The following is a 19160-nucleotide window of genomic DNA, read 5'->3' as shown; positions in this document are numbered from 1 at the left end:
GCCAGCATAATATATGGTTCCTCACACCTCACTAGCAACGCTATGCATTCATGGGCAAAAGACGTAATGTATATGAACAGCGGGAGAGTTGCATAAGTGTGTTGAGAAAGATGAAGAGTACTAGGTATAATGGGAGGGACGTCTGGCAGCAAAACAACACTCGAATGATTCTCTTGAATCTCACACTGGTAAACAAAGCTCTCGGTGAGGTGTGAGGGAAGTGCACGAAGGCACTATTCTTCACCTCTGCGGTAGCTGTGTCTGTACACGACCTGTCGTCATTGTTGGTTCTATTCACGTTTGGAATATTCTCTGCAGTACTGCAACCTGTTTGCCGATACAGTCTGCTCTCTCTCTCTCTCCCCTGCAGAGATCACCTACATCAGCAGCCGGAACCGTGCAGAGTACGCCAGCCGACCCAAGTCCATACCTGGGGCCCAGCCTCCCCCAGCACCGGGCGCAGACACCTTGGAACAGAGGCCATGGGCAGAAGAGGCCAGGAAGGACACCCGCAGCCGCCCACACCGCTCTAGAAGTCGCACAAGGGGTGAGTGGGACAGTGAGGAAATAATGCTCATAAGACGATTCTCAGACTCCAGTCATTCATCCATACATTCAACCTCTTGGGAAAAGCATTAGCTGAAGAAAGGTTACATGTTGGACCTGGGAAATTAGTTGTAAAAGGTAGTCATAAACAATAAAGTTGCAGTTTACTCTTGTGATTCTCAGCCAGAATGATTTACCAGCAGAGACAACGCGACGTGACTCCAGCACCGAGAGCAACGACGCCTCCTCACCCGTTCAGCAGCGTCAGCACTACCAGCACCCACAGATCCCTCCACAGCAGCAGCAGCAGCACGCACATCAGCTGACCCCACAGCACCCACCGCAGCAACAGCATACACACCAACTGACCCCGCAGCACCCACAGATCCTTCCACAGCAGCAGCATACGCACCAGCTGACCCCACAGCACTCGCAGATCCCATCACAGCAGCAGCAGCAACAGCACCACACGCACCAGCTACCCACACAGCAGCAAGCAGCAGGACGTGCAGGGCCTCACCCATTGCCGCCTGTCCGCCTTGCCAGGTAGTCTCAGGTAGTGAGCTGAGCAATGTACACTAGGTGGACCGTGGCCCGCACCGCCCCCTCCCTGAACCGTGGCCCGCACCGCCCCCTCCCTGAACCGTGGCCCGCACCGCCCCCTCCCTGAACCGTGGCCCGCACCGCCCCCTTCCTGGACCATAGCCTGTACCTCCACACCGCCCCCTCCCTGGACCATAGCCTGCACTGCCCCCTCTCTAGAACGTGGCCCGCGCCACCTCCTCCTTGGACCATAGCCTTTTCCGTTCCCTCTCTGGACCATTTGCCTACACCGCCCCCTCCCTAGACCATAGCCAGCGCCTCCCCCTCCTGAACCATGGCCCACATCTCCCCCTTCCTAGATTATGGTCTGCACCACCCAGTCCCTAGATGGTGGCCTGCACCTCCCCACCCTTGGACCGTGGCACACACCCCTTTCTCTCCCTGGACCATAGCCCACATCTCTCCTTCTCTGGACCCTGGCACGCACCGTCCACTCCCTGGACCGTCGTGTACACTGTCTGCGTCCTGGACCACAGCACACACAGCTCCCCCTCCCTGGATCATGGCACATGCAGTCCCCTCCCTGGACCATGGCTCAAACAGCCCCCCTCCCTGGAGCGTGTCATGCACCACCCCTTTCCTTGACAACAGTGCACTTAGCCCCCTCCTTGGACCATGACACACATAGTCCCATCCCTAGACCATGGTAGCACCCTTCCAGGACCATGGCAGACACAAACATCTCCCTGAACCATGGCACATCCCACCCTCTCCCTAGACCGTGGCACACAGCCCCCTTTTTAGACCATGACACACACAGCCCCCTCCCTGAATCGTAGCGCACACAGCATCCTCCCTGGACCGTGGCACACAGACCCCCTCCCTGGACTATGGCACACACAACCCCCTCGCTGGACCATGGCACACATCATCCCCTTCCTGGACCATGGCATACACAGCCCCCTTCCTGGACTATGGCACACACAGCCCCTCCCGAGAGCATGGCACACACCACCAACTATCTAGACCATAGCACACACAGCCCCCTCCCTGGACCATGGCACACACACAGCCCCCTCCCTGGACCATGGCACACACACAGCCCCCTCCCTGGACCATGGCACACAGTCCCCCCTCCACACAGTCCCCACACAGACCCCCTCCCTGGGCCATAGCACACACGCCCCCTCCCTGGACCGTTCCACCCACAGCCCCCTTCCCTGACCGTGGCACACACAGCGATCTTCCTGAACCATAGCACATACAGCCCCAACCTTTAACCATGGCACACTCAGCCCCCTCCCTGGACCATGGCACACAATCCCCTCCCTCAACCATGGCACACATAGCCCCAACCTTTAACCGTGGTGCACATAGACCCCTCGCTGAGCCGTGGCACACACAACTCCCTTCCTGGACCATGGCACACACAGTCTCCTTTCTGGTCCATGGCATACTCAGCCCCCTCCTTGGACCATGGCACACAGTCCCCTCCCTGAACCATGGCACGCACAGCCCCAACCTTTAACCATGGTACACACAGACCCCCTCCCTAGACCATGGCACACACAGCCCCTTCCCTAGTCCATGGCATACAAACCCCTCCCTGGACCATGTCACACAGCCCCCTCCCTGGTCCATGACATACACAGCCCTCTTTCTCCCTGGTCCATGGCACACAGCCCCCTCCCACCCACTCCCTTCCCTTTACTTACCACAACAAGAGTATTACTGGAGAGACTCAGTCTTGCCCCTGCATGTTGACATCTGTTGGGTGACTCCTTCCCCTGCATGTTGACATCTGTTGGGTGACTCCTTCCCCTGCATGTTGACATCTGTTGGGTGACTCCTGCCCCTGCATGTTGACATCTGTTGGGTGACTCCTTCCCCTGCATGTTGACATCTGTTGGGTGACTCCTTCCCCTGCATGTTGACATCTGTTGGGTGACTCCTTCCCCTGCATGTTGACATCTGTTGGGTGACTCCTGCTCCTGCATGTTGACATCAGTGGGATGACTCCTTCCCCTGCATGTTGACATCTGTGGAGTGACTCCCGTCTTTGCATGCTGACAGCTGTGGGTCGACTTCTGCTCCTGCATGTTGACATCTGTGGAGTGACTCCCGTCTTTGCATGCTGACAGTTGTGGGACGACTCCTGCCTCTGCATGCTGACAGCTGTGGGGCGACTCCTGCCTCTGCATGCTGACAGCTGTGGGGCGATTCCCGCCTCTGTATGTTGACAGCTGTGAGGCGATTCCCGCCTCTGTATGTTGACAGCTGTGGGGCGATTCCCGCCTCTGTATGTTGACAGCTGTGAGGCGATTCCCGCCTCTGTATGTTGACAGCTGTGGGGCGACTCCTGTCCCTGCATGCTGACCGCTGTGGGATGACTTCCGTCTCTGCATGCTGACAGCTGTGGGGCCACTCCCGCCCCTGCATGCTTAAAGCTGTTGGGAGACTCCTGTCCCTGCATGTTGACAGCTGTGGGGCGACTCCTGCCCCTGCATGTAGACAGATGTGAGGCAATTCACTCCTGCCACTGTATGCTGACAGCTGTGGGGTCACTGATACCCTCCATGCTGACAGTTGTCATGAAACTCATGCCCCTGCATGCTGACAGCTGTGGGAAGGTTCCTACCCCTGCATGCTGATAGCTGTGGGAAGACTCCTGCCCTTACATGATGACAGCTGTGGGGAAGTTTCTACCCCTGCATTTTGAGAGCTGTGGGAAGACTCCAGCCCCTACATACTGACAGGTATATGTAGAATCCTGTCCTTGCATGCTGATAGCTGTGGGAAGACTCCTGCCCCTACATACTGACAGGTATATGTAGAATCCTGTCCTTGCATGCTGATAGCTGTGGGGAGACTCCAGCCCCTACATAATGCCAGCTTTAGGGAGACTACTGCCCTTGTATGCTGACAATTGTTGGGAGATTCCTGCCCCTACATGTAGACATGTGTGGGGACACTCCTGCCCTTGCATGCTGACAAGTGTGGGGAGACTCCTACCCCTACATGCCGACAGGTGTGGGGACAATCTTACCTTTACATGCTAACAGCTGTGAGGAGATTTCTGCCCCTGCATGCTGACAGCTGCGGGGAGACTCATCCCTGCATGCTGACAGGTTTGTGGGGACTCATGCACCTACCTACAACCGGCTGTGGGAAGCTTCTGCTTCAGCAAACTGACAGCTTTGGGGAGACTCCTACCCCTCCCCCCAACCCCACCCAAATGCTGACATTTGTGGGAAGACTCCTGCCCCATATGCAGACAGCCATAGGGAGACTTCTGTCCCTGCATGCTAACAGCTGTGGGAGACTCCTGCACCTACATGCTAACAGCTGTGGAGAAACCTTTACTCCTGCATGTTGACAGCTGAGGGGAGACTACTGTGCCTGCATAATGACATATGTGGGGGAGACCCCTATCCCTGCATGCTGACAGCTGTGGGGAGACTTATCTACCCCTGCATGCTGACAGGTGTGGTGAAATTCCTACCCTTACAGGTTGACAGTTGTGGAAAGACTGCTGTCACTTCATGCTGACAGCTTTGAGGAGACTCCTACGCTTGTATTCTAACATCTGTGCGGAGACCCTCCTCCTACATGCAGACACCTGTGGGGAGACTTCTTCCCCTTCATGATGACAACTGTGGGGAGAATCACTCCTACACCTAAATGCTGAAAGTTGTGGGAAGACCCCTTTCCCTTCATGCTGACAGCTTTGGGAAGACTCCTGCCCCTACATACCGACAGCTGTGGGGAGACTCTTGTCCCTAAATGAGACAGCTCTGGTGAAACTTGTACCCCTACATGCTGATAACTGAGGGGAGATCGCTATCCCTACAAGCTGACAACAATGGGGAAACTCCTGTCCCTGCATGCTGACGACTGTGGGGAAACTCCAGTCCCTGCATTTTGACAGCTGTGGTGATACTCCTACCCTGCATGCCGACAGCTGTGGGGAATTTATGTCCCTGCATGCAGCTGTAAGGGGACTTCCTGTTCCTTACATGCTGACAGTTGTAAGAAAACTCCTTCCTCTGGATGCTTACAGCTCTGGGGAGACACTTCCCCTTGCATACTGATAGATATGAAGGAAGTCCTGTCTTGCATGTTGACATCTGTGAGGAGACTCACTTTTGCCCCTTCACACTGAAAGCTGTCTGGAGGGGATGAATCTAGAGCACAGGAGAATGTCACATTACTTTTGTTCTTGAATTGAATATTCTTGTCTGAAGGACATGCCCTTCTTATCACAGAGATGATGGAACCTCAGTGTGTCGTTTGGTTTAGATACCCTATACACATCCCCTCTAGATAACTCAAAATATCTTCCAGATCTGTGGAACACATGAAGATGTAAACATCACACTCACGATCGAATTTCCCAGGTTGACCACATAATGCTCTGTTTTGCTCAGTAGGGAGTAATTTCCTATAAACATATGTCAAACTAAGCAAAAGCCTTTATTGAATATCAAGCTACTTATATCTCTTACTTGTACAAGACCAATTTTGGAATTTGTTTGGGTTCCCCTTGTAAGTTGATGCAATGCTCACCATTTTTTACTTTCCTTTTGACTTCATCATCAACAAGCTTGTTCAACAGGCAAGTCATTTACATAAATCAAGAAGAGCAGTGTTCCCAGAACCCAGGCCTGCAGCACCTCACCTGTGACCCCAGGCCATTATGAGAATGCACCCCCTGACCTGTGTCCTTTGCTCCCATCCACTCAGGCAATCTATCTTGTGAAGAAGTGTCACCTTTACCTTTTACTGGATGAGTCTGCTTCCTTTGTGGTACACTGTCAAACGTTTTATGGCAGGCCAGAAACACAATCTACCAATCCATCTCTATCTAAAATGGATAGTCTGTCACAGAAGTCTAAGAGACTTCCTGCACATGACCTCTTACCACTAAATTATTGTTGACTTTCCTTTGCAAGTCGTAATCCACTTGCTTTCAGAACATTTATTCCATTGTTCTACAAACCACACTTGTTAGGGAGACTTGTTTGCAATTTTTTGAAATTTCCTACGTCTCCTTTTTTACAAAGACACAAAATTGCTCTTTTCAAGCCTCTAGCACTGCACCCTCTGTAGATTACGTATAAAACAGAATTTTGAGCCTCCTTCCAAATGTATCCAAACACTCCCTTGGCAGATATGGAGAAGCTTCTTTAGAGTCACATGCCTCATATTGGTCAATGCATTTTAAAAGCCTGTTTATGCCTTTTTCTAGTAATCTAAGTGATTTCCAAGACCTTATCCCCATCCCAACAGTAGTGCCCTACCCTGTCAAAAATCTTTTGAGCTTATGATTCAGCGCCTCAAATGTCTCTTTCTCCAAATCCCTCTGCACAGTTAGCTGATCTTTAACCCACAACTTATTCCGAATGAATTTCTGAAAAGTTTTGAATTATCTTCACAAAATCTTCATCATTTTTGCTCTTTCCTCTTTGACTTGTAGTGTTCCTTTCTCATCCTTCATAACTTTCAAATGCTGGTGACTAACACCTTTACCTCCTGAATAGCACATTTATAAGCTATTTTACTCTTTGACATCCATCACTGAATCTCATCCCTAACAAACCACCTGTATGGTGCAAGTGGCCACCTGGGTTCACCCGTCAACCAATCTCCAACTTTTATTCAGTGATTACATCATGACCCTCGGGCCCTTAATGCCAACTTGCCTCATAATTCTGGGAATGCGAATGTGTGCTGACCTGCTACTCCTTCCTCTTTATATATTGCTTCTTTTTCCATGGATAGATAACCTTTTCTGATTTGCACTGTGTTATTAATTTATATTTATTTTGCTTTGTCGCTGTCTCCTGCGTTTGCGAGGTAGCGCAAGGAAACAGACAAAAGAAATGGCTCAACCCACCCCCATACACATGTATATACACACACGTCCACACACGCAAACATACATACCTATACATCTCAACGAGGAGAAGTGGGAGACCAAATTGGAGGTGGAAAGATGGAGTGAAAAAGATTTTGTGTGATCAGGGCCTGAACATGCAGGAGGGTGAAAGGAGGGCAAGGAATAGAGTGAATTGGAGCGATGTGGTATACCGGGGTTGACGTGCTGTCAGTGGATTGAATCAAGGCATGTGAAGCGTCTGGGGTAAACCATGGAAAGCTGTGTAGGTATGTATATTTGTGTGTGTGGACGTATGTATATACATGTGTATGGGGGTGGGTTGGGCCATTTCTTTCGTCTGTTTCCTTGCGCTACCTCGCAAATGCGGGAGACAGCGGCAAAAAAAAAAGAAAAAAAAAAAATACATCTCAATGTACACATACATATACACACACAGACACATACATATATATATACCCATGCACACAATTCACACTGTCTGCCCCTACTCATTCCCATCGCCACCCCACCACACATGGAATACCATCCCCCTCCCCCCTCATGTGTGCGGGGTAGCGCTAGGAAAAGACAACAAAGGCCCCATTCGTTCACACTCAGTCTCTATCTGTCATGCAATAATGCCCGAAACCACAGCTCCCTTTCCACATCCAGGCCCCACACAACTTTCCATGGTTTACCCCAGACGCTTCACATGCCCTGATTCAATCCACTGGCAGCACGTCAACCCCAGTATACCACATCGATCCAATTCACTCTATTCCTTGCCTGCCTTTCACCCTCCTGCATGTTCAGGCCCTGATCACTCAAAATCTTTTTCACTCCATCTTTCCACCTCCAATTTGGTCTCCCACTTCTCCTCGTTCCCTCCACCTCTGACACATATATCCTCTTGGTCAATCTTTCCTCACTCATTCTCTCCATGTGCCCAAACCATTTCAAAACACCCTCTTCTGCTCTCTCAACCACGCTCTTTTTATTTCCACACATCTCTCTTACCCTTACGTTACTTACTCGATCAAACCACCTCACACCACACATTGTCCTCAGACATCTCATTTCCAGCACATCCACCCTCCTGCGCACAACTCTATCCATAGCCCACGCCTCGCAACCATACAACATTGTTGGAACCACTATTCCTTCAAACATACCCATTTTTGCTTTCCGAGATAATGTTCTCGACTTCCACACATTCTTCAAGGCTCTCAGGATTTTCGCCCCCTCCCCCACCCTATGATTCACTTCCGCTTCCATGGTTCCATCCGCTGCCAGATCCACTCCCAGATATCTAAAACACTTTACTTCCTCCAGTTTTTCTCCATTCAAACTTACCTCCCAATTGACTTGACCCTCAACCCTACTGTACCTAATAACCTTGCTCTTATTCACATTTACTCTTAACTTTCTTCTTTCACACACTTTACCAAACTCAGTCACCAGCTTCCGCAGTTTCTCACATGAATCAGCCACCAGTGCTGTATCATCAGCGAACAACAACTGACTCACTTCCAAGCTCTCTCATCCACAACAGACTTCATTCTTGCCCCTCTTTCCAAAACTCTTGCATTCACCTCCCTAACAACCCCATCCATAAACAAATTAAACAACCATGGCGACATCACACACCCCTGCCGCGAACCTACATTCACTGAGAACCAATCACTTTCCTCTCTTCCTACATGTACACATGCCTTACATCCTCGGTAAAAACTTTTCACTGCTTCAAACAACTTGCCACCCACACCATATATTCTTAATACTTTCCACAGAGCATCTATATCAACTCTGTCATATGCCTTCTCCAGATCCATAAATGCTACATACAAATCCATTTGCTTTTCTAAGTATTTCTCACATACATTCTTCAAAGCAAACACCTGATCCACACATCCTCTACCACTTCTGAAACCACACTGCTCTTCCCCAATCTGATGCTCTGTACATGCCTTCACCCTCTCAATCAATACCCTCCCATATAATTTACCAGGAATACTCAGCAAACTTATACCTCTGTAATTTGAGCACTCACTCTTATCCCCTTTGCCTTTGTACAATGGCACTATGCACGCATTCCGCCAATCCTCAGGCACCTCACCATGAGTCATACATACATTAAATAACCTTACCAACCAGTCAACAATACAGTCACCCCCTTTTTTAATAGATTCCACTGCAATACCATCCAAACCTGCTGCCTTGCTGGCTTTCATCTTCCGCAAAGCTTTTACTACCTCTTCTCTGTTTACCAAATCATTTTCCCCATCCCTCTCACTTTGCACACCACCTCGACCAAGACACCCTATATCTGCCACTCTATCATCAGACACATTCAACAAACCTTCAAAATACTCACTCCATCTCCTTCTCACATCACCACTACTTGTTATCACCTCCCCATTAGCACCCTTCACTGAAGTTCCCATTTGCTCCCTTGTCTTACGCACTTTATTTACCTCCTTCCAGAACATCTTTTTATTCTCCCTAAAATTTGATGATACTCTCTCACCCCAACTCTCATTTGCCCTTTTTTTCACCTCTTGCACCTTTCTCTTGACCTCCTGTCTCTTTCTTTTATACATCTCCCACTCAATTGCATTTTTTCCCTGCAAAAATCGTCCAAATGCCTCTCTCTTCTCTTTCACTAATAATCTTACTTCTTCATCCCACCACTCACTACCCTTTCTAATCAACCCACCTCCCACGCTTCTCATGCCACAAGCATCTTTTGCGCAATCCATCACTGATTCCCTAAATACATCCCATTCCTCCCCCACTCCCCTTACTTCCATTGTTCTCACCTTTTTCCATTCTGTACTCAGTCTCTCCTGGTACTTCCTCACACAAGTCTCCTTCCCAAGCTCACTTACTCTCACCACCCTCTTCACCCCAACATTGTGTACCCAAACTTATTTATATGACCTTACATTTCACTGGACGTTATTGAATATTTTCATCCCTACCCTTTTTGAGTGAAATGTGACAGTTTTTCTCCTTCTCCCTTCTTTTTGTTCCTTGGTGCTGATTGTTCTGCCTCCCCTTTCATGCTTATGTAGGTTGACTTTCCCACGACAAGTCCTGCATCAGTGTTACTGTTTACGAGCCCACTGACTGGTAAAGGGACTCTAAGTATCTGTCAAGTTATGTGAGGTTGAACCGTGACCAGTCTGTGGTCAGAGTAGATGGTTGGTTCTAAAGAATTTGGTATATATAAGAACACTTGGTCCAGTTTGGTACTTTAGATGTACATTGTCTCCAACAGTACTTGCTCTACCAGGTGGTCCTTGGTTGGCTTTATGATTTGCCTTTATCTGGAGTTGGGTATCAACTCTGTCATATGCCTTCTCCAGATCCATAAATGCTACATACAAATCCATTTGCTTTTCTAAGTATTTCTCACATACATTCTTCAAAGCAAACACCTGATCCACACATCCTCTACCACTTCTGAAACCACACTGCTCTTCCCCAATCTGATGCTCTGTACATGCCTTCACCCTCTCAATCAATACCCTCCCATATAATTTACCAGGAATACTCAGCAAACTTATACCTCTGTAATTTGAGCACTCACTCTTATCCCCTTTGCCTTTGTACAATGGCACTATGCATGCATTCCGCCAATCCTCAGGCACCTCACCATGAGTCATACATACATTAAATAACCTTACCAACCAGTCAACAATACAGTCACCCCCTTTTTTAATAGATTCCACTGCAATACCATCCAAACCTGCTGCCTTGCTGGCTTTCATCTTCCGCAAAGCTTTTACTACCTCTTCTCTGTTTACCAAATCATTTTCCCCATCCCTCTCACTTTGCACACCACCTCGACCAAGACACCCTATATCTGCCACTCTATCATCAGACACATTCAACAAACCTTCAAAATACTCACTCCATCTCCTTCTCACATCACCACTACTTGTTATCACCTCCCCATTAGCACCCTTCACTGAAGTTCCCATTTGCTCCCTTGTCTTACGCACTTTATTTACCTCCTTCCAGAACATCTTTTTATTCTCCCTAAAATTTGATGATACTCTCTCACCCCAACTCTCATTTGCCCTTTTTTTCACCTCTTGCACCTTTCTCTTGACCTCCTGTCTCTTTCTTTTATACATCTCCCACTCAATTGCATTTTTTCCCTGCAAAAATCGTCCAAATGCCTCTCTCTTCTCTTTCACTAATAATCTTACTTCTTCATCCCACCACTCACTACCCTTTCTAATCAACCCACCTCCCACGCTTCTCATGCCACAAGCATCTTTTGCGCAATCCATCACTGATTCCCTAAATACATCCCATTCCTCCCCCACTCCCCTTACTTCCATTGTTCTCACCTTTTTCCATTCTGTACTCAGTCTCTCCTGGTACTTCCTCACACAAGTCTCCTTCCCAAGCTCACTTACTCTCACCACCCTCTTCACCCCAACATTGTGTACCCAAACTTATTTATATGACCTTACATTTCACTGGACGTTATTGAATATTTTCATCCCTACCCTTTTTGAGTGAAATGTGACAGTTTTTCTCCTTCTCCCTTCTTTTTGTTCCTTGGTGCTGATTGTTCTGCCTCCCCTTTCATGCTTATGTAGGTTGACTTTCCCACGACAAGTCCTGCATCAGTGTTACTGTTTACGAGCCCACTGACTGGTAAAGGGACTCTAAGTATCTGTCAAGTTATGTGAGGTTGAACCGTGACCAGTCTGTGGTCAGAGTAGATGGTTGGTTCTAAAGAATTTGGTATATATAAGAACACTTGGTCCAGTTTGGTACTTTAGATGTACATTGTCTCCAACAGTACTTGCTCTACCAGGTGGTCCTTGGTTGGCTTTATGATTTGCCTTTATCTGGAGTTGGGTATCAACTCTGTCATATGCCTTCTCCAGATCCATAAATGCTACATACAAATCCATTTGCTTTTCTAAGTATTTCTCACATACATTCTTCAAAGCAAACACCTGATCCACACATCCTCTACCACTTCTGAAACCACACTGCTCTTCCCCAATCTGATGCTCTGTACATGCCTTCACCCTCTCAATCAATACCCTCCCATATAATTTACCAGGAATACTCAGCAAACTTATACCTCTGTAATTTGAGCACTCACTCTTATCCCCTTTGCCTTTGTACAATGGCACTATGCACGCATTCCGCCAATCCTCAGGCACCTCACCATGAGTCATACATACATTAAATAACCTTACCAACCAGTCAACAATACAGTCACCCCCTTTTTTAATAGATTCCACTGCAATACCATCCAAACCTGCTGCCTTGCTGGCTTTCATCTTCCGCAAAGCTTTTACTACCTCTTCTCTGTTTACCAAATCATTTTCCCCATCCCTCTCACTTTGCACACCACCTCGACCAAGACACCCTATATCTGCCACTCTATCATCAGACACATTCAACAAACCTTCAAAATACTCACTCCATCTCCTTCTCACATCACCACTACTTGTTATCACCTCCCCATTAGCACCCTTCACTGAAGTTCCCATTTGCTCCCTTGTCTTACGCACTTTATTTACCTCCTTCCAGAACATCTTTTTATTCTCCCTAAAATTTGATGATACTCTCTCACCCCAACTCTCATTTGCCCTTTTTTTCACCTCTTGCACCTTTCTCTTGACCTCCTGTCTCTTTCTTTTATACATCTCCCACTCAATTGCATTTTTTCCCTGCAAAAATCGTCCAAATGCCTCTCTCTTCTCTTTCACTAATAATCTTACTTCTTCATCCCACCACTCACTACCCTTTCTAATCAACCCACCTCCCACGCTTCTCATGCCACAAGCATCTTTTGCGCAATCCATCACTGATTCCCTAAATACATCCCATTCCTCCCCCACTCCCCTTACTTCCATTGTTCTCACCTTTTTCCATTCTGTACTCAGTCTCTCCTGGTACTTCCTCACACAAGTCTCCTTCCCAAGCTCACTTACTCTCACCACCCTCTTCACCCCAACATTGTGTACCCAAACTTATTTATATGACCTTACATTTCACTGGACGTTATTGAATATTTTCATCCCTACCCTTTTTGAGTGAAATGTGACAGTTTTTCTCCTTCTTCCTTCTTTTTGTTCCTTGGTGCTGATTGTTCTGCCTCCCCTTTCATGCTTATGTAGGTTGACTTTCCCACGACAAGTCCTGCATCAGTGTTACTGTTTACGAGCCCACTGACTGGTAAAGGGACTCTAAGTATCTGTCAAGTTATGTGAGGTTGAACCGTGACCAGTCTGTGGTCAGAGTAGATGGTTGGTTCTAAAGAATTTGGTATATATAAGAACACTTGGTCCAGTTTGGTACTTTAGATGTACATTGTCTCCAACAGTACTTGCTCTACCAGGTGGTCCTTGGTTGGCTTTATGATTTGCCTTTATCTGGAGTTGGGTGTAGCAAATGAAGCTCTCTTAGGATTCTCCTAGGAGACTTTGAAAGTGTGGGAATGTTGAAAGTGACGATTTCCTTGACGCAATGGTCTAGCAGGATGGGGGATATGGTTTCCAGAACAGCAGAAAAGGAATTACTCCAGAATTGGGTGGTCATTTCTATCCACTGATAGTAGCAGCTTCCATCAAACAGGTTTTCCAGGATCCTTGTCACTGCTACCATGGCATACTGAAGGCTGGCAAGCACTCCTCTGTGTCCTTGTCCTCCTCCAGTTGCATCAGTATGGTGTATCCTAGTCTGTATACCTCTACATCTTGTTTGGCTCAGATGGGTCTCTCTCAGGATACTGACAACAGTGCTGCTACCAGTGAGGAGTTTCCAGCAGTTAGGGCCACACTTCTAACTAGTGCCATTCCCCATATAATGTTAACTAGACCCACCTTGCTGATGTCATGTCACACCCTTTCAGTGGAGGCCCCTAGCAATGTCTTGGCCTGTGATGGTACACTGGGTATGGAGGCATTATTCTGTATAGATATGCTATTTTCTGGTTCATTTTGTATTCCAAAGCTCTAAGACATCAGCATGTTGGTAATCAACATAAATGATTAATGTTTCTGAAGTCAAAATATTCATCTAACTTTGTTTCATCTAAAATTAACTTTACCTTGAGTGAGATATTACTTTAATCCCAAGTTTTGGATGTTGCAAAACCTGAGCCACTTTAGTGAAAACTTAAGAACTGCTCATAATTGGTCAAGGTCATCCATGTATCATATAGTATCTAATCAAGGAAAATCAAAATTAATGTGTAATGATGGTGTTTTATTCAGTTTAATACCGACTGATTCTCTTATGATCTTTCAGAGTACGAAGTGAATCGTCTTCGAGTGAGACTTCCCCTCTAACACCCCCCAGGCCTCTCCACCCACCCTCAGCCTTCTCTGACTCTCGGGAGTTGTCTGAGGCAGAGTGCGACAGAGAGATGCTACAAGCTCAAGCCAGTAATGCTGGTGGTGTCTTAAAGATCAGGAGACAAAGCAGTGGTGGTCTAGGCAGCAGTGATAACATGACTGCTGAGCTCACTGTATTATTGCAAAGGTACAAGAAACAGCAACAAGAACAGCAGAGTGGCCAACAGAAGCATCAACCAAAGCTACAGCATGGGACACAGAAATGCCCCTACAGTATAAATGTGTAGTTTAAGCCTTCCTTTTGTATAACTGAAAAAATTTGAAGGTGGTTATATTTTATATGATATGACACAGTGGTATACATATCCATGTGTTAGAGATATGTGTGTACAGTCCATCTATAGTATGTGTCTGTGATGAGAGATGGTCCAAATGACTGCACTGACTGGCTGTGCAAGAAGAGGATAATGAGAGTATTAATAGCATGTGCAATACTTCCATCATTCTGTCCACATGATGATGCAATGCATCCATATCAATGCAAATGGAAATATCTAGTGGCATGAAATATCAAGCTTTGAATGAGGTTTTGACTCTCTAAGGCAGTTTTGATCATAGTATAACCCAAAGTTTAAAAATGGTGATGCAAAAGAAAATGGTGCTACATATTTCAAAGGAAATAGGAGGGAGGGAGGGAGAGGGACAAGAGGCCTGGGTAAAAGGCCCTTCAATTTCCCCTCAACTTTGGAATTGTTGGTTTGTTGTGTCCACTACAGTAGGAGTCCAGATGTATGTAAAGTCTTAATACAAGTACAAGATCTGCAACCCATGTTTCACATTATATAAAATTTAAGCGATCATTAGACTTCTCGTACTTGCCCAAAATTCTCGCTTATCTTTGTTTCCAACAAGTTAACTTAGTTACATTACAGCAATTATAAACATGATGGGGAGCTAGGAATTGGATGCTTGTTGGACACAATGATAAGAACAGAATAAGGACCAAAACAATGAGTACTGACAAAAAGCATGGGACTCTACTGCCTCATGGTCAAGCTGCAGAAACTTGAGAGGCATTTTGGCAAGAATCTTGGAAGAGTGAGAACTCAAGATTTTGGATACTTGACACTAAAGATGGATTGGAGACATTTTACATGTAGTAAGACATGAATGGTTTGAGCAGAAATTTTCAAAACTGGACTGTTTTGTTTACCAAAGGAAGATGAACAAAGTACCCCTGAATGTGACAACCATACTGTATATTTCAGAAATTGTATATCTAGTGACCGACGATCCCAGTATTACATATCTTGAGTCTTGCTGATTGTTTAACAGTACTTAAACTCTGAGACTTTGGGTTGCAGAGGTGACAGCTTTACAGTGTGACTGCTGAATCCAAAGCAACTTTTTTTTGTATTAACTCGTTTTCTAAAAAATGTGTGTGTGTGTATGTTGACAGTGAAGTGTATTCTCAATAATAAAGCCCTTAAATAAGTCACTGCTCTATCTGTACAGCCTGATGATAAAGGCAAAGTATGCACCAAGTGAGATCTGAAATTCCAGAGTTTTAATATGAATAAATAAGAATCACCCCATGTATACCAATTATTCCCTCAACTGCCACATTACTCACCTTTGCATTCAAATCACCCATCACTATAACCCGGTCTCGTGCATCAAAACCACTAACACACTCATTCAGCTGCTCCCAAAACACTTGCCTCTCATGATCTTTCTTCTCATGCCCAGGTGCATATGCACCAATAATCACCCATCTCTCTCCATCAACTTTCAGTTTTACCCATATTAATCGAGAATTTACTTTCTTACATTCTATCACATACTCCCACAACTCCTGTTTCAGGAGTACTGCTACTCCTTCAGTGTTGTAATTGGAAATGGTGAAGAGCTTGTAGATTTATGTGCTGAAAAAGGACTGATGATTGGGTATACCTGGTTTAAAAAGCGAGATATACATAAGTATACTTATGTAAGTAGGAGAGATGGCCAGAGAGCGTTATTGGATTACGTGTTAATTGACAGGCGCGCGAAAGAGAGACTTTTGGATGTTAATGTGCTGAGAGGTGCAACTGGAGGGATGTCTGATCATTATCTTGTGGAGGCTAAGGTGAAGATTTGTATGGGTTTTCAGAAAAAAAAGAGTGAATGTTGGGGTGAAGAGGGTGGTGAGAGTTAGTGAGCTTGGGAAGGAGACTTGTGTGAGGAGGTACCAGGAGAGACTGAGTACAGAATGGAAAAAGGTGAGAACAATGGAAGTAAGGGGAGTGGGATGTATTTAGGGAATCAGTGATGGTTGCGCAAAAGATGCTTGTGGCATGAGAAGAGTGGGAGGTGGGTTGATTAGAAAGGGTAGTGAGTGGTGGGATGAAGAAGTAAGAGTATTAGTGAAAGAAAAGAGAGAGGCATTTGGACGATTTTTGCAGGGAAAAAATGCAATTGAGTGGGAGACGTATAAAAGAAAGAGACAGGAGGTCAAGAGAAAGGTGCAAGAGGTGAAAAAAAGGGCAAATGAGAGTTGGGGTGAGAGAGTATCATTAAATTTTAGGGAGAATAAAAAGATGTTCTGGAAGGAGGTAAATAAAGTGCGTAAGACAAGGGAGCAAATGGGAACTTCAGTGAAGGGCGCAAATGGGGAGGTGATAACAAGTAGTGGTGATGTGAGAAGGAGATGGAATGAGTATTTTGAAGGTTTGTTGAATGTGTTTGATGATAGAGTGGCAGATATAGGGTGTTTTGGTCGAGGTGGTGTGCAAAGTGAGAGGGTTAGGGAAAATGATTTGGTAAACAGAGAAGAGGTAGTAAAAGCTTTGCGGAAGATGAAAGCCAGCAAGGCAGCAGGTTTGGATGGTATTGCAGTGGAATCTATTAAAAAAGGGGGTGACTGTATTGTTGACTGGTTGGTAAGGTTATTTAATGTATGTATGACTCATGGTGAGGTGCCTGAGGATTGGCGGAATGCGTGCATAGTGCCATTGTACAAAGGCAAAGGGGATAAGAGTGAGTGCTCAAATTACAGAGGTATAAGTTTGCTGAGTATTCCTGGTAAATTATATGGGAGGGTATTGATTGAGAGGGTGAAGGCATGTACAGAGCATCAGATTGGGGAAGAGCAGTGTGGTTTCAGAAGTGGTAGAGGATGTGTGGATCAGGTGTTTGCTTTGAAGAATTTGGTGAGAAATACTTAGAAAAGCGAATGGATTTGTATGTAGCATTTATGGATCTGGAGAAGGCATATGACAGAGTTGATATAGATGCTCTGTGGAAAGTATTAAGAATATATGGTGTGGGTGGCAAGTTGTTTGAAGCAGTGAAAAGTTTTTATCGAGGATGTAAGGCATGTGTACGTGTAGGAAGAGAGGAAAGTGATTGGTTCTCAGTGAATGTAGGTTTGCGGCAGGGGTGTGTGATGTCTCCATGGTTGTTTAATTTGTTTATGGATGGGGTTGTTAGGGAGGTAAATGCAAGAGTTTTGGAAAGAGGGGCAAGTATGAAGTCTGTTGGGGATGAGAGAGCTTGGGAAGTGAGTCAGTTGTTGTTCGCTGATGATACAGCGCTGGTGGCTGATTCATGTGAGAAACTGCAGAAGCTGGTGACTGAGTTTGGTAAAGTGTGTGAAAGAAGAAAGTTAAGAGTAAATGTGAATAAGAGCAAGGTTATTAGGTACAGTAGGGTTGAGGGTCAAGTCAATTGGGAGGTGAGTTTGAATGGAGAAAAACTGGAGGAAGTGAAGTGTTTTAGATATCTGGGAGTGGATCTGGCAGCGGATGGAACCATGGAAGCAGAAGTGGATCATAGGGTGGGGGAGGGGGCGAAAATTCTGGGAGCCTTGAAGAATGTGTGGAAGTCGAGAACATTATCTCGGAAAGCAAAAATGGGTATGTTTGAAGGAATAGTGGTTCCAACAATGTTGTATGGTTGCGAGGCGTGGGCTATGGATAGAGTTGTGCGCAGGAGGATGGATGTGCTGAAAATGAGATGTTTGAGGACAATGTGTGGTGTGAGGTGGTTTGATCGAGTAAGTAACGTAAGGGTAAGAGAGATGTGTGGAAATAAAAAGAGCGTGGTTGAGAGAGCAGAAGAGGGTGTTTTGAAATGGTTTGGGCACATGGAGAGAATGAGTGAGGAAAGATTGACCAAGAGGATATATGTGTCGGAGGTGGAGGGAACGAGGAGAAGAGGGAGACCAAATTGGAGGTGGAAAGATGGAGTGAAAAAGATTTTGTGTGATCGGGGCCTGAACATGCAGGAGGGTGAAAGGAGGACAAGGAATAGAGTGAATTGGAGCGATGTGGTATACCGGGGTTGACGTGCTGTCAGTGGATTGAATCGGGGCATGTGAAGCGTCTGGGGTAAACCATGGAAAGCTGTGTAGGTATGTATATTTGCGTGTGTGGACGTGTGTATGTACATGTGTATGGGGGGGGGTTGGGCCATTTCTTTCGTCTGTTTCCTTGCGCTAACTCGCAAACGCGGGAGACAGCGACAAAGTATAAAAAAAGAAAAAAAAAAATCACTGACATCCCATTCTTGTGTATACCATTACTGGCACAAGTCGTGTTTGTACTCAGTATGCCATTTATGGCACAGGGCTTGTAGAAATGTGCTAGTTTGTGTTTATTGATAGTATTATAATAGATTCTTATTTTTTATTTTTTTTTTTTTTTGCTTTGTCGCTGTCTCCCGCGTTTGCGAGGTAGCGCAAGGAAACAGACGAAAGAAATGGCCCAACCCACCCCCATACACATGTATATACATACATCCACACACGCAATTGTACATACCTACACAGCTTTCCATGGTTTACCCCAGACGCTTCACATGCCCCGATTCAATCC

The 19160-nt window shown here is 46.2% G+C and overlaps 1 protein-coding gene across 2 annotated transcripts in view; it reads left to right on the top strand.

Moving 5' to 3' along the window:
* LOC139759426 (cell adhesion molecule Dscam1-like) overlaps positions 1-15799 on the top strand; it is a 42766-nt gene extending 26967 nt beyond the window's left edge. The window contains exons 22-24 of one of the 2 annotated variants that reach the window (XM_071681525.1): positions 371-547; positions 747-1092; positions 14258-15799. In XM_071681525.1, the coding sequence (XP_071537626.1) occupies positions 371-547; positions 747-1092; positions 14258-14591 (857 nt within the window). In that variant the 3' untranslated portion in view covers positions 14592-15799. Of the gene's footprint in view, positions 1-370; positions 548-746; positions 1103-14257 lie in introns of both variants that reach the window. The other variant, XM_071681524.1, reaches the window with a different exon arrangement.
* The last annotated feature ends 3361 nt before the right edge of the window (positions 15800-19160 follow it).

The sequence above is a fragment of the Panulirus ornatus genome, chromosome 33 (assembly GCF_036320965.1).
Source record: "Panulirus ornatus isolate Po-2019 chromosome 33, ASM3632096v1, whole genome shotgun sequence".
Lineage (NCBI taxonomy): Eukaryota > Metazoa > Arthropoda > Malacostraca > Decapoda > Palinuridae > Panulirus > Panulirus ornatus.
Note: the sequence above shows the minus strand (reverse complement) of the source record. Positions and strands in the feature narration are given on the sequence as shown.